General features: G+C 45.8%; 2 protein-coding genes across 3 annotated transcripts in view; one reads left to right on the top strand and one right to left on the bottom strand.

Annotated features, from left to right (window-relative positions):
• Positions 1-4,081, top strand: part of ABCA1 (ATP binding cassette subfamily A member 1) — a 120,191-nt gene extending 116,110 nt beyond the window's left edge. Inside the window, exons 50-51 of one of the 2 annotated variants that reach the window (XM_083718128.1) lie at positions 1,177-2,496; positions 2,568-4,081. In XM_083718128.1, coding sequence (XP_083574254.1) covers positions 1,177-1,317 — 141 coding nt within the window. In that variant the 3' untranslated portion in view covers positions 1,318-2,496; positions 2,568-4,081. Of the gene's footprint in view, positions 1-1,176; positions 2,515-2,567 lie in introns of both variants that reach the window. The other variant, XM_083718129.1, reaches the window with a different exon arrangement.
• Positions 4,082-4,713: 632 nt separating this feature from the next.
• On the bottom strand, positions 4,714-14,068 carry LOC310835105 (protein NipSnap homolog 3B-like). Its single transcript, XM_083719864.1, has 6 exons — positions 13,796-14,068; positions 9,271-9,478; positions 8,620-8,778; positions 7,179-7,328; positions 6,341-6,427; positions 4,714-6,221 (listed from the first exon to the last, which is right to left on the bottom strand). Exons 1-6 carry the CDS (start codon positions 13,856-13,858, stop codon positions 6,145-6,147), a joined length of 744 nt encoding a protein of 247 aa, XP_083575990.1. The 5' UTR covers positions 13,859-14,068; the 3' UTR covers positions 4,714-6,144.
• Between the last annotated feature and the right edge of the window lie 1,279 nt (positions 14,069-15,347).

Raw genomic sequence — 15,347 nt, 5'->3', positions numbered from 1 at the left:
AGCGGAGACGCGAACCTGGTTCCCCAGATTACGAGACTACCGCTCTTAACCACTACACCACACTGGCTCTGAGCAACGTGAAGCAAGTTCCACGTGCTTGTGGCTCACTTGATGATCTACTTGCATGTGTGAACCAGTTCAGGTCCTCTTAGAGCAGAGCTTTCCAAACTGTGTGTCACGACACGTTAGTGTGTCAGCTGCAGTGTGTAGGTATGTCGGAACAATATGTGTCCGTATCTCTTACAAGGGGTTAGTTGAATCTCCGGTTTGCTAGTAAAACTGAATTACTGTGCCGCAAAATGATGCATGTCTGAAAAGTGTGTCACCAACATGAAAAGTTTGGAAAGCTCTGCCTTAGAGTATCTTTCGCCAGAACCTGAAGACTGGCCTTTTTTCTGTATGCATTTAAATGTGTACTCATCTGTTTGTTTTACATTTCTGCTTGTTTTAATGTTTAACAGCTGTTCTGATAATTTTGCGTGTGTATATGTTGGGGACTGGGCAGAGGAGGAGGAATGGTGGAGACCGTCTCCTCATCCTGACCCTTCCAGGGAAGAGGAAGAGGAAGACAGTATAGATTTACAACAGGGGTTTGCGGGAGGTCACAGCTCAGAGGCAGATGAGGCGAGAAGTTGGGAAGTCAAGGGAGAGCCAGAACAACAACACCCAGCTGAAACGTTGTCATTAGAAAGCATTCCAGACCCTCCATCTCCCAGAACCTGGCAAGCCTTAAAAGTAGGAGAACAAAGAGCTCAAAGACAGAGGCACCCATAGAGGAGACAATGAGAATGGTGGATGAGGAAGTGGGAGAGAAGGGGGGTGTGGAGATTCCCTCGGGACAATGCCATTATCCAAGAGGCTGAGTTCTATAGCCTCTCTCTGTAAAGATTGAAATAAAAAAGGACAGTAAGAAACTTTTCCTTGTCTTTATACTTTCCTGGACAACCAGCCTGGAGCCACTGACAGCATCCTGATAGTATATTATGATGGTGTGCTTTGTTTTATGTGTGTTGCAACCTGATCTGGGTTTGAAAGTAGACCAGGACCCATTGAAATTAATGTGCATGACTAACTTTAGTGGGCAAAGCTTAGAGGGATATATCTCAATAATAATAAAAATTACTGGAATATAAGTCAACAACTTATCCTAGTCTTTCTACCTTTTCTCCCTCTCAGGTATTTGTAAACTTCGCCAAGGACCAAAGCGATGACGACCACACAAAGGACTTGTCGTTGCACAAAAACCAGACTGTTGTAGATGTCTCACTTCTGACTTCCTTTTTGAAAGATGAAAAGGTGAAAGAAAGCTATGTATGAGCAGCCCTGTTGCAAAGGGTGCAGCAGCCGTTCTGAGCAGAAAGGTGAAGGCAGACATCCTTTCTGTGCCATAGTGGGGAGATCGTCCCACGAGCAAAGAGACAAGAGGATACAGAGAGGAAGGAAATAAAACTGAACGTGTTGTTTTTTTTTACTAGTAACCATTTGATGCAATGCAACTCAATGCAAAGAAATCAATATTCCATTACGGAGGCAGTGCCTCTTGAAGATGTTGCCTTGTTGTACTGTTCTCTAGTGAAAGACTTGAATCTAGTTGTTCTTTCGTTATAATAACTCTGTGAAATTCTGGTATGGTGCCACTTTCTGCTATGTGGTCTTCTGCCATATTCCTGCTTGTTTCTACTTAGTACGTTTCCCGGTCAGGGGTGGCGCAACAACTGCTCAGTGGATTCTTGGCCAGTAATTATTTATTTGCCATTTTAAGGCATGCATTGCCCTTCCAGAGGGCGGGTGGAATTGCTGTGGCGCAACATCCATTGCTGGCAATGAGTGTACGGGCGAAACCAGTGCCAATTCTTCACCACGTAATGCATTGTTGTGGCCTTATTTAAGTATTAGCGGTTGGGCCCCATTAACTACACAAGTTTAGGGGGTTGAGGTGGAAGATCACCGTTGCCTTACCAGCGGGCCGTGAAGCACACCATCTCAAAACATGCATAAAAACGACAACAATTCACTTAGTTTCTTATTAGGCTGCGGCAGAACTAACAATCAACCATGGAAACATTTGAGAGGATTTCTGTCCCAATGGTATGGTGACCAATTGCTCGTTCTTCCCCTCTGCTTTCGTGAAGCCGTTGCTGTTTTCAGCTTTTGTTAAGAATCAAGTTTGAGATGTCTGTTTTCATTGCAACAGTATTATTTAAATGTGACCTGGCACCTTCTGGGAATACATGGAGATGCTGTCACGCCTCCCTTGTCCCAAAGTATCAAATCACTTTCAGTCTTGGATCTATATTACACCAAGGGTCTAGAACCTAGATTCATTTGTACAAACTGTCACATTTCTTTTTCTAGTCTAGCAATCCTTTCCCCAGTTTTGGTAATCATACAATGTACTGTGATAGGTTTTCCCACGTTAGAAGTCAAGCCATGTTTCTCTGACGCATGGTGGACATTGCTGCCACTTGTTCCCCTTGCAGTCCTGTCATCTATCCCATCCCCCTCACCTGCTGGGTGGCACACCTGTTGACAGACCTCCTGCTGCAAGTTGGAGGTTGAAAGGAAACATCCCAGTTTAGGCGTGGCGATCCCAGGCAAAAAGTTTGAGACTGAATCAACAGAAAAATATGATGAAGGGATCTTTTAAAGGTGATTTGCAAAACAGTTGCTCATTTGGGAAGCAATCGGAATGTTTTGTTTTAGGAAAAAAAGTCAATCGAGTAGGTACTTTTATGCAAGGCTAGGCTTAGTGGGCAAATGGCTGTGGGCGATTCTTTGTAACACTGGACTTTCTTTCTTTTAAACAAAAACTGGAGTTTACCAAACATCGTCATGCCTGCAACACGACCATGTCCTTATTCCAATACGACAGTATAAGGCAGAAAAGGCTAGTTAAAGCAAAGGTCTTTGAAAGCAAATGGGACAGGCGTCTGGATCCTACACATTTATTTAGAAACCATGTCCTGAGTGCCCATACAACTAGCTTTTGCTAGAGTATGCCCAAACGCCTTTTGTCATCCTTTAACATCCTTTTCCATCCAAGCCACTAGTCACAAAATGCCTACAGCTCATGCAACTCAATGCTGGGTGCTTCTCTTTTCCCTGCAGAGGATACTATGAATAGTTAGTACTCAGCCGCTGTTTGGCAATGCTAACGCACAAGAGTGCTTAACTGATTGTACACAATGGTCAGCCTCTCTGGGCATAATATAAACTTAGAGTGCCCTTTTAATGTATTATTTACTTGCAATTTTGCCCAAGAAAGACACAGTCCAAGCAAGAGGTTAAGCTCTTCTACGTGTCTACTCAGAAGTCTTGTTTCATTTGAGTTCAGTGACAATTGCTCCCATGCAAATGGTATAGGGTTGCAGCAAGAGTTTGAAATGAGAGACATGTAGAGGCCTGCACTGTAAATCTCAACTGCTTGCAAGGACACGTGCTTAACTCTTTTCATGAGAAACGAGTTCTTAGCAGTGCTTCCTGGCAGGAGTGGAGATCCAGACTAGAATTGACCTCATACTGAACACTTAGCACTGTGTATAATATGGTACAGTTGCCTCAAAATCAGTCATGTTACGCAAGCTTTTTGTGTGGTTATCCTCCGTGCTAAACATATTGTGATACAAAACCACTGATCATGGAACTGTGTTAAGAACACCTACCACTTCAGTATGTGTGTGGCGAAGTTGTTGCATCCCTCTGCAGTATTCGTACCACTGTAGAGGCTCTTTCCTATCGACACTTTTTTTCCTTATAGAAGTAATATGGTAAGCGTCTATTACCATGCCTTTCCTCCCAACCCAGTTTCAAACTCCTCTCCCTTTAAGACGATTGGTCCTTCATTCCAAGCACTTTATGCTAGCTGTAATGGGATCTGTTTTTGCACTGGAATACCCCGTTAACTTTGCAAAAAATCTAGAGCAATTTTCCTCACACACAAATTAAGTTAATCTTTTCAATGGACATTTTCATGAAAAACGAATATATATTTGTATTGCTAATAACTATTTGTGAAGTATTAATAGGCATTTGTTAATTGCCTTGTATCGAGCATAAAAAATAAAGTGTTGCTGGTCTACAATTGTGCATTTACTATTGAGACTACTGCATGAATCTGTTGCCAAGTTAGAAATCATTTCCAGGTTTACTGGTAAAAAGTGATGTTCAAAAAATCTGCCACCCCGTTGCCATTTGAAGTGGCACAGTCCAAAAATTCATTTCTGCATCATTAAGTAGCTCAGCACCTAAAGACGATGGATTTCAGCTGCTGCATTCTTCCTTGTGAAGTCTGTAAATGAACTCTTCCTGCATCTGCAAAAAAAAACCCCACCCTTGGGTTTCTAAAATACCATATTTTTCGCTCTATAAGACGCACCAGACCATAAGACGCTCCTATTTTTTGGAGGAGGAAAACAAGAAAAAAAATATTCTGAAACCCAGAAGCCAGAACAGCAAGAGGGATCGTTGCGCAGTGAAAGCAGCAATCCCTCTTGCTGTTCTGGCTTCTGGGATAGCTGCGCAGCCTGCATTCGCTCCATAAGACGCACACACATTTCCCCTTACTTTTTAGGAGGGAAAAAGTGAGTCTTATAGAGCAAAAAATACGGTAACTTTACCACCCTGACCTAACTGAAGATAGCCACTTCAAGTAAGGATGCTGTGTCTAAAATCTGAAGCGCCAGAAGCAATTAAAACAGAAGCAAGACCACAGTAGTATGTATAAACGTCCAAAAAAAAGGTCATTTTTAATGTTCACATTTCCACATTCACATCCCAGGTATCTGAGATGATTGTTCCAGGTATGCAAGCATATGCAAAAGAGATGAATAAACAGAGGCGCTTCCAGAAATAACAAGTTAATTCACAGTTTCAGCATTTTAGCAAGCCAGCAAGAGCTCCATGCTCATGAAATGAATGAGGTGAACTTTTCCATGTACTGTAAAGGTAATAAAAGCCAGCCTGGACCCTAAACAGAAACTGACAGATGAGTTCCCATGTTGCATTTAAAAACGTGTGTGTATGTGTTTAGGGGGGAAGGTCAGCTTCATAGTTTCTTATTCACTCAGCCACTATGTAAACTGCACTTACAAGGGTTCCTCTGACCCAGATTAGTCCCAACTGCAGCCAGGCAGTTAATGAGAGATCAAAAAATTACATTGCTTTGGCCAGCATAGGAAATTTATATCATCATAGGCAAACAGATCTCACCACTGGGCTGATGTAGCTTTTGAGCTTTAGAACAGCCGATGTGGAAACTGTAGGGCTTGTGGAACTGGAAAAAAAAAGAAATCATTACTCATGATGTTTGCTATTCTTCCCATTTTGCTCCGTGTGCATAGTTTGAAAGCCTGCAAATAGGGTTTGATTAAAAGAAGCATGTAGACTGTGGGGAAAAGACTGTGTGTCTCTTAAATCACTTTTTAGCTCTCTTAGGGCACAATAGCATGTACTCTTCCCCACTGCAGGTGGAGAAGTGGGTCCACCCATACAAAAGGAGCTCCACTCTGGAATCCCTCCTTTGATCAGCAATGGAAATCTCTGCAAGGTTAAAGTGAAGTCATGATGGGATGGGCAGGGGGAAGCTGTGGTTGCAAAGCTGCTTTGTTCCCCAGACATGACCCCCAGAATAGGAAGGAAGCTCTGCTAGCTGTAGAGTTGGCATAACTTGTCTTCCCACTGAAACAAGTTTGGGAGTGTGGAGAAAAAAGGCAGGGGGGAAATATATAGCAGCCTCACCTTCTGCTTTGACCAGCACAAGGCTGACAGGGTTTACAAAGCGGCGTTTCCTCTGCCTTAGACTCTCTTCCCCGGACTTCCCTGACCATTTATTCCCAACACCAGAGCGCTTTCACATCACATCGCTAGCAGCACAGCCCTCGTGCAAAGAATTTATGACAGCCAATTTTTATAAGTAGTTTAGTAAGCTCTGAATTCTCGTTTAGTGGGTGGGTCATGCCCTCTGCCATCATGCATTGCAATTCCAACAGGGGGAGAGGTGTGTTGCTGCAAGCAGAAAGAAAAGATGGGAGATTGGGTTTGCACCAAGCCTTGTAAACAGGCAGCAGTAAGGCTGCATTAGGACATCACTTAAAAGTCTGTGGTTTTTTTGTTTTTAAGAAAACCGCCATTAGTAGGTATAGAAAACTATTTCAGGGGTGAAAATGCTGTAGGTACCAGGAGACAGTTCTGCTGCGATTCCAGGAACTGAACACTTTCCCGAACTGAAAATAAATTAAACAGATAGTTAAAAAGAGAAGGAGGGAGGGAGGACTTAAGCAATGCTGGGGTTTTGATTTAAAGGATTGTAAAAGAAATAAAGAAAGAGAAACCTTTCATTTACCTGCTGCTACTACCCTGGGATCCTCATGGGCAGAGTGTCTTCCAGCAGCGCGACTGTCTGAGTTTTCATTCCACCAAAGCACATGAACTAGGAAGGAAAAGCTATAGCTAAATTATATTGTGAATTAAATACCTGCCTATCTCCTTCTGTTTTGCTGGGAAATCCTGTGGAAAGCATTCACAATAGTGTTTTGCTGAAAGGGATTCTTTTAGAAAGCAGTGCTTATGCAGTACAGTTAGTGTGGTGCAGTGGTTAGAGTGTTGGGCTAGGACCTGGGAGACCAGGGTTCAAATGCCCACTTGGCCACTGGGTGACCTTGGGCCAGCCATGGATTTATTATCATAGAATTGTAGAGTTAGAAAAGGACCACAGGGGTCATCTAGCCCAACCCCCAGCAATGAACGAATTTTTTCGCCCAACATGGGATTCGAATCCACAACCCTGAGATTAAAAGTCTCACTGCCTCTCAGCCTAACCTACCTCACAGGGTTGTTGTGTAGGGGATTAATTGAGGAGGAGAACCACATACACCACCTTGAGCTGCTTGGAGAAGAAATGCAATAAACAAAGAAACATTAGTAAATGTTCTGGACTTCACTATTAGTTACAGAGACGTGCTTCCAAAGAATGGAATGAAGAGCTAAAATCTGTCGCCGTTCAAATAAGGGAGATAATTTTGCAGCCCCTGTCCAGGTTTCTAGTCCCTATGAGATTCAAGGACGGGGAAGAGCTACATCAGTTCCAACTCAAAAGGAAAACTGCTTGATTATTATACTTTGCCAGAAGACCAGCAGGTGACAAAGCCCAAGTTTGTACTGAAAATGGACAAGTATTGTACCTCTGTTAAGTAGTCCGTATTCTGTGTGGAAGACACCAATCAGTTTAGTGTATCCTGTCTTTATGTGAATACTAATTGCTGCTTTAAAGGATTGGCCCCACACGGCTGGTCCCCCCGGCTTCATCTGGAACGTAACCAACTCATAGACTCCTAGAAAGGAAAAAAAGCAAAGAATCATGAGCAAATGGATTAACTAGTGCTAGGCCTCCAAAAGAACCTAACCAGGGTTATGCAACTGAACAAAACCAGAAAGCACAGATTCCAGAATACCTCAGTCTTCAACTCTTTAAAAAAATAATCTAGTCCTTTGTGGCTGAGCAGGTACAATTTTGTGATTGGCGGGAATTCTGACAAGATCTTCAAAGGGGGGGGGGGACCCGCCTAGCAGGATTTCAACATTAACGGGTTGGGGATTCAATGCCCTGCATAACATCTTGCTGTGCCCCTTAACTAGCCAAATAGAATGAAATGTGCAGAATAAAAATATACAGGCTAAAAAGCTGCAATCCTATAGCTTCTGCGAGGGTGTTCCAAGGGTGTCTGTTGGATCTCTCTTTCCAAGAGCGGAGAGAAAGAGATGCTCCTCGAGGCCGAAGGAAGGTTTGCAGCCAGCTTCTCTGTGTTGCTGGGCAAAGAGATGTGGCAAGGGTGTGTCAGGAGAGACACTGAATTTATAGCTTGCCCATTCCTTCAATATACTCCCAGAACAGAAGACAGGCCATCTCTGGAGCAGTGAAACAGTGTGAGCCCAGTGGGACATGAGAAAAGGCAATTTCCCCCCCTTCCCCACTGGACTGCTCTGTAGTTGGCTGAATCTGTACCAGCAGCACAATGAATCCTATCTTTGTGTTGGGGGTTCACATTTCTGAGGCGCACAAATATACTTTAGCTCATCTACCATTAACAAGCTTCTAAGGAACCCCAGCCTTGCTTGTGCAGGTTCTTTGCTGTTTGTTTTTCTTCCTAATGTCTCAACAAATGAAACTGATTTGTAAAAATGTTACATGGGGGAAAAATACAAGAGAGAGATACATTGCAAACACTTTTGTAAATCAAGAAAATATTTAATTAAAAAAAAAACAGATGAGAAGAACAAGGAGTAAACAAAACGCAAAAAGTACAAAATTAGGCTTAAAGTTCATTTGAAGTTTGGGAGAAATATGGATTAAAAGCTTCCTCATCCTAGAATCTAAGGAACCACAGCCTTTTAAAAGCCTATTTCTAGCCCATATGGCTGCAGAGTCAGAACACATATTGAAAACCCATTGCGTGACAGAGTTGACTTCAGGATGGGGGGGGGGAAGAGTATATAATCAAAGATGCCAACATATCTACAAGTTCCCACTAAATGAAACCATTTAAAAGTAGTGAGTCAACAGGTTTACACTGGGCTTCAAACACACACGCGCACACACACACACACACACACACACAAGCTTACCATCCTTGGGAGGGCTGCCAAGTTCACACCAGGGCACCAGGTACGCAATTTCGTTGTCTTGTTTGTCTAACAAGGGCAGCATTCGAGACATGTATTTTTCTTGCCATTCTTGGTCCTTGGCCAATGCTGTCCGGACCACAGATCTCTGAGCAAAGCTCTCTAAAATCCAAAAAGAGGGATGTCAAAGAGAGGGAAGTGAGGCTGGGCTCGAAGGGCGCACGGTTGCCGTGTCCCCACACCGCCCTCCCTGTGCGGACTTAGAGAGTTTGGATCTGGGGAGGATGGCGCGAGGAGGGCGCAACAGACATGTGCCCCTCGATGCCAGCCTCGCCAGAATTGCTCATGACTTTGAAATAGTTAAGTTGGTCCAAAATAAAATGCACTCAATTGGAATGAACTAGGGGGGTCAGCAACTGGCGGCGCTTCGACAAAACCTACTCTCCCTGCGTGACGTTCCTTGGCCCACTTCCCAGTTGCCAACTTTGGCATGGTTGTTAAACAACACTGATGACATAGGAGCTCCTTAAGAGCAGCTTCTTCCCATGTTGCTCAAGTAACCTGAGAAGATTCACACCCCACAGGAGGTCCAGAGCAACAGTCTTAGCTGCTCAGTTACAACCCCAAGGCACTATGTAGAGAAGCTTTGCATACCATATTTCCAAATATGGAAAGCTTTATTCAGTCCCCCAAATTCTGAGGTCCAGTATCCAACCATCTGGGAATGAGCTGTACGAAGGTGAATGTTTTTGCTGGTCAGTTCCAGGAAGTCTTTCATCTTGTCTGGCTTAACAGTATAGGTACGAAATTCGTAGAATGTGCCATCATCTTGCCTGGGCCCTGTGGAAAAAGGCGATGAGACCTGAAAAGAAAATAATTTAGGGAGGAAATACGTAAGAATGCAGTCTGCAAGTTCCTTTGCTGGCACATACAATGTGAACTTACAAGGTCAGAGAGAAAGAGAACAGTTGCCATTACTTAAGGCAATAGCAGACAAGACCACAAACTCATTCTGGTTGAGCTTCAGTCAGCTAAAATTTTAATTAGTTGTCAATGAATAAAAAATACAGTCATACCTTGGTTTTTGAACAGCTTAGTTCTCGAATGTTTTGGCTCTTGAACACACAAAGCCGGAACTGACTGTTCCAGTTTATGAACTATTTTTGGAAACCGAACGTCAGACAGGGCTTCCGCAGCTTTCAACAGGGCTTCCGTGGCTTCTGATTGGCTGCAGGAGCTTCTTGCAGCCAATCAGAAGCCGCGCTTTGATTCCAAACGGTTTGGAAGTCAAGTGGACTTCTGGAACAGATTCCATTCGACTTCCAATGTATGACTGTACTAAAAGTACCTCAAACAACATTTGATCTTCCCACAACTGAAAAAAGCAGCACTAAGGGGGAAAAAACTGCAGTCCCTTTTACTTTTGAGTGGACATGGTTCGGACTGCAGCCTTTATACATTTTTATATATTTTCGAATTCTTCCAAGTTAGAGTTTAAATGCAAAGCAATGACTTCAGTTGAATCTACTTTACTGTGAAGTGTACAGAGGGACAACTGTGTATAAATTAAGAGTCTAGAGTTCCAAGCTGCCCACTCCAGCTGAGCCAAAGCTCAGGGGCAGAGCACATACTTCACATGCCAGTGAAGGTGTCAGGTTTTCTCCCCAGCATCTTCAGGTAGAGCTGGAAGAGAAGCCCTGGAGTGTCTGAAGCCCTGGAGTGTCACTGCCAGTCAGTCAATACTGAGCTAGATGAACGGATGGTCTGATTTGCTGTAAGGCAACTTCCAACGTTCTTGCGAATTTTGTGAATCTTTAAGAATCCACAAATGCACTTGCCAGCTTACAACTGGGCTAGTACAGCTTCTACTCCAGCAGGAGCATGGGATCAAAGAAAAGCCCCCACCCATCTTTTGTGCCTGAAGATGCAGGAGGACCCTCCCCGATGCCAGGCTATCTTCAGAGGGCAAGAGCCTCAGGGAAACTTGGATAGTGGCGGGTATATCCTATTTATTTATTACAGTCATACCCCGGGTTACAAATGCTTCAGGTTGCACCCCCCGACTTCCCTCAGTTCCAATCTTTGGTTTCTCTAAGAATGCTGTTTTCTGCATGTTACACAGTTATATAGATCCTCAAACTATTTAGCTTATTATTATCAAAAAAAGTTTCTGAATGTTTATTCAAAATCAGCCAAGGAGTCCAGTTCGCTTTGTTGCGTCTTCAGATACTTTGCGAAAGGTTCCCATTCATCCAAGTCACAGTTATCCTTGTCCAGTAGTTTATATGTCAGTTTTGCCAGTTCTGCATAGTCCATCAGTTTTTCTTGCCATGATTCTTTAGTTGGGGGCGTTTTTTCGGGTTACGGACACGCCGAAACACGGAAGCACCGGAACGGGTTACTTCTGGGATTTGGCAGTCGTGCATGCACAGAAGCGCCGAATCGCAACCCATGCGTGTGCAGACACGGCACTGTGGGTTGCGAATGATGCGGGTTGCGAACGTGCCTCCCCCATGGATCACGTTTGCAACCCAAGTGAAGAAGAGAAGAAGAGTTTGAATTTGATATCCCGCCTTTCACTCCCTTTAAGGAGTCTCAAAGCGGCTAACATTCTCCTTTCCCTTCCTCCCCCACAACAAACACTCTGTGAGGTGAGTGGGGCTGAGAGACTTCAGAGAGGTGTGACTGGCCCAAGGTCACCCAGCAGCTGCATGTGGAGGAGGGGAGACGTGAACCCGGTTCCCCAGATTATGAGACTTAACCACTACACCACACTGACTCTGTCCACTATCAAAACAAAAAAAATTCCTTCCAGTAGCACCTTAAAGACCAACTAAGTTAGTTCTTGGTATGAGCTTTCGTGTGCATGCACACTTCTTCAGATAGTGTGCATCTTCAGATAGTGTGTAGTGTGTATCTGAAGAAGTGTGCATGCACACGAAAGCTCATACCAAGAACTAACTTAGTTGGTCTTTAAGGTGCTACTGGAAGGAATTTTTTTTGTTTTGATTATGGCAGACCAACACGGCTACCTATCTGTATCTGTCCACTATATTACATTTATACCCCATCTTTCCTCCAACGTACTCCAAGAAGGCAGGAAAAATCCCAAGTGCACTTGTATGCGGGCTTTGACTTCAGCTGACACTTGAACAGCCTAATAATAGATTGAATTATATCACTTTTGAGTTCTACAGGCCTTACTTCCCAGAGTGCATTCAAGAGAGACGACAGCCCAGGCTGCATTTCAAGAACTGTACTTTGGTCCTTCCTAATCTCACAGAAGTTAGTGGTACACAAAACACCAGAGAGGACACTACACAGACGTGATCAAATTGGGCTTGTTTCCCAGTGAAATAAAGCACACAAGGTCAGTTTCCTCTCTTCTCAGTTCAAGCTGCCTACCCGGCACTAGCAGTCATTTATTGCAAAGCGCTCACAACTACCAGCAGGAACCAAAAGGGAAGGTGGGAAATTAATTGCTGCTTCTGCACTGTTTTTAGACTACCCCAAGTGCCAGCAATACCTCCAGGGAAATAAACGAACATGTTATATTTCAGCTGTGCTCTTTTGTAAGGTTTCCAGGGAACAATTTGCTTTGTTGCTCAGCTTTCCCCACCCACCCAAGAGAAGCTGCTGGAAACTGCATCTCTCTAGAGGGCTCTATAGACTTCCCTTGGTTCACAGCGCTACAAATGAGTTAGTTGTACTTTAAATGTAGAAAGAGTTGGAGAATTCACTGGAATACAGCAGCTGAACCTCCCAACTGCCCTGGATTTATTCTCTCCAGGATATTATCAGACTCACATTGCAAGATTCAAAATTTCGCTTTGCAAACATGTGCCAGGGTCCTGCCGTGGCTGAAGCAGAGTTTTGTTTTCTGCAGTTTTACAAGCTATCGTTTTGTGAAGAAACCACATTTTTTTTCACACAAGTTCCAGAGAGTTCCTGCAGTGCAATACTCATGGTGCTGAACTAGTTAAAGGACTGGATGTAAGCCAGGGAGACCTGAATTTATTTATTTTTCCTCCTCCTTCAAATTAGACCTTCGTTAAATTATGACTTGCACCAAGGTTCTGCATTTCTCTTCCTTTAATTGCAACTCTGTTTTCCTTATCAAACTTAAGCCATAAATTCTCCCCCAAGCTGCCTTTCGCACCCAGCTCTTGTTAAAAGGTAAAGGTAAAGGGACCCCTGACCATTAGGTCCAATCGTGACCAACTCTGGGGTTGCAGAGCTCATCTCGCTTTATTGGCCGAAGGAGCCGACGTACAGCTTCCGGGTCATGTGGCCAGCAAGACTAAGCCGCTTCTGGTGAACCAGAGCAGCACACGGAAACACCGTTTACCTTCCCGCCGGAGCGGTACCTATTTATCTACTTGCACTTTGACGTACTCTTGTTGGTTTGTAGTAAAAAAGAAAAAAGAAAAAGAAAATCCAACAAGCCTGAAACCTGTCCTAGAATAGGCAGACCATCACTTTCCAGAAGCATAGTATACTTCTTTTGAATGCACATCACCATATATGCAGATGGGCTAAAAGCAACACAGTGGTCGATTGCCATTGCTGCTGCTCCCTTGATACCTATTCAAAACCCCAGATCATGAGACGCAGTGCAAGACGCAAAGGCTGGCAGCTACCCCGACCTCTGAAACTGGCACAAGAGGAAGCGCCTCAGCCAAGTTCTTGCCAGGCCCTGAGGTCTTCAAAGCCCAGTCCCAGGCTTGGGATCGGATCACATCCCTCCGCCTTCCTTGGGCTTCTGGACTCTCTTTCCTCGGAGGCTTTTAAGCCGAGGTTGAATGTCCATCTGCCATGGATGGTTTAGTCGAGATTCCTGCATTGCAGGGGCTTGGACGATACACCTCGGGATCCTTTCCAACTGGACAATGCTAGGATTCTTCTATGGACTGACATTTGCTCCTTCTCTTCCTGCTTCCACTCGTTTCCCCTCGTGCTTATGTTTTGCTAGCATTTCTAGCAGGCAGGAAACCAAGAGGAGCAGCGTCTCCCCACCCCTACCCTGGAGAAGGCGGCGCCAGCCAGGTTTCTGCCTGCAGGGCATGCTCATCTAAACACCAGGGCGCCCTAGGGTGCGTCTCCTCGCCTGGTATCCTGCGCCCCTTGTCCCCCACCTCCTTCGGGCTCCTTTTCACCCCCTTTCGGGCTCTCCTTTTACCTCAGCGGTGGCCCTTCGCGCCGCTGCGGCGACTCTCCCGAAGAGCGCGCGGGAAGCCAGCATGGTCCCCCCGCGGGAGATGGACGAGGCGGCGGCAACTACAATGCAGCCCAGCCGCCCTTAAATGCACCGAGAGGCGCTTCCTGGGTCGCACGGCGGCCGCTGCCCTCGCCCGGCCCGCTGGCAGAAAGCATTGGACGGCGCGCACCTCGTGGCCGCCGCCCAGAAGACGCGCGGCTACGGCGCGGCGACCTTTGCGCGCGCGCCCCCCTCGCCATATCTTTCTTTCCGCGAGCCCGCGGGGTGGGGGGGGCGCGTGCTGGGCGGCTGGCGTGGGGGGGGGGGAGGAGATCGCCCGACCATTACAATTCAAAAGACGCTGCTGGTGAGGGAGGGAGGAGGGTGGCCAGGACGACGTGGGCGTCGTATTGCGCAGGGGGAAAGTCCTTTTACGCACAGGGGTTTTCGTTTTTGGCAAGGTGTCTTGCGAACGAGGAGGAGGGAATTAGGCAGGACTCCACGCGGAACTGGCAGGAGGAGGCTTCCCTGAGAGGCCGGGGGCCACGACTGCCTGCTGCCTGGGACCCAAACTTGCTGAAGCTAGGAGGGGAGCAACTGGAGAGAGCTTCTTGGTGCGCAATGTTCTGCACCCTTCTCCACTGAAGGTGCAAATATGTGTGAGTAAGCCATATTTCTAAGACGCTGCAGGCTGCTTGATTTTCCAAGTGAAACCCAACCCTGGGCGAGTGCCTGGAACCTCCCTGGGATCTTCCGCTTGGCAGAGATTGAATGTGGCATGTAACACATGCTGGCATCTACTGTTGGGAGGGTGCCTTTGTGGGAGAAGTCAAACCATCGGAAGGTTACGGCGCCTGCCGTGGCTGTAGAAACCGATACGGGAGAGACGTGTTTTGTTGCAGCTAGGGCAGATGAAGGAGCCAGCTTGTTATTAGGCATGTGTAACAGTATATAGGACGTGGGTGGTGCTGTGGGTTAAACCACAGAGCCTAGGACTTGCCGATCAGAAGGTCGGCGGTTCGAATCCCCGCAACGGGGTGAGCTCCCATTGTCCGGTCCCTGCTCCTGCCAACCTAGCAGTTCGAAAGCACGTCAAAGTGCAAGTAGATAAATAGGTACCGCTCCGGCGGGAAGGTAAACGGCGTTTCCGTGCGCTGCTCTGGTTCGCCAGAAGCGACTTAGTCATGCTGGCCACATGACCCGGAAGCTGTACACCAGCTCCCTCGGCCAATAAAGCGAGATGAGCGCCGCAACCCCAGAGTCAGCCATGACTGGACCTAATGATCAGGGGTCCCTTTACCTTTAACAGTACAGTGGTACCTGGGGTTAAGTACTTAATTCGTTCCGGAGGTCCATTCTTAAGCTGAAACTGTTCTTAACCTGAAGCACCACTTTAGCTAATGTGGCCTCCTGCTGCTGCCACGCCGCCGGAGCCCCATTTCTGTTCTTATCCTGAAGCAATTTTTTTAACCTGAAGCACTATTTCTGGGTTAGCGGAGTGTATAATCTGAAGCGTATGTAACCTGAAGCGTAT

The sequence above is a fragment of the Podarcis gaigeae genome (genome assembly GCF_964106915.1).
Source record: "Podarcis gaigeae genome assembly, chromosome: 17".
Lineage (NCBI taxonomy): Eukaryota > Metazoa > Chordata > Lepidosauria > Squamata > Lacertidae > Podarcis > Podarcis gaigeae.
This window is presented reverse-complemented; position numbering and strand designations above follow the sequence as displayed.

Coding starts and splice junctions, on each gene's coding strand:
- LOC310835105 (XM_083719864.1), bottom strand. CDS start 13,858: ATGCTGGCTTCCCGCGCGCTCTTCGGGAGAGTCGCCGCAGCGGCGCGA. Junction 8,779..9,270: donor TTTCCATATTTGGAAATATG/GTATGCAAAGCT, acceptor TTTGGATTTTAG/AGAGCTTTGCTCAGAGATCT. Junction 6,428..7,178: donor ATACGGACTACTTAACAGAG/GTACAATACTTG, acceptor TTTCCTTCCTAG/TTCATGTGCTTTGGTGGAAT.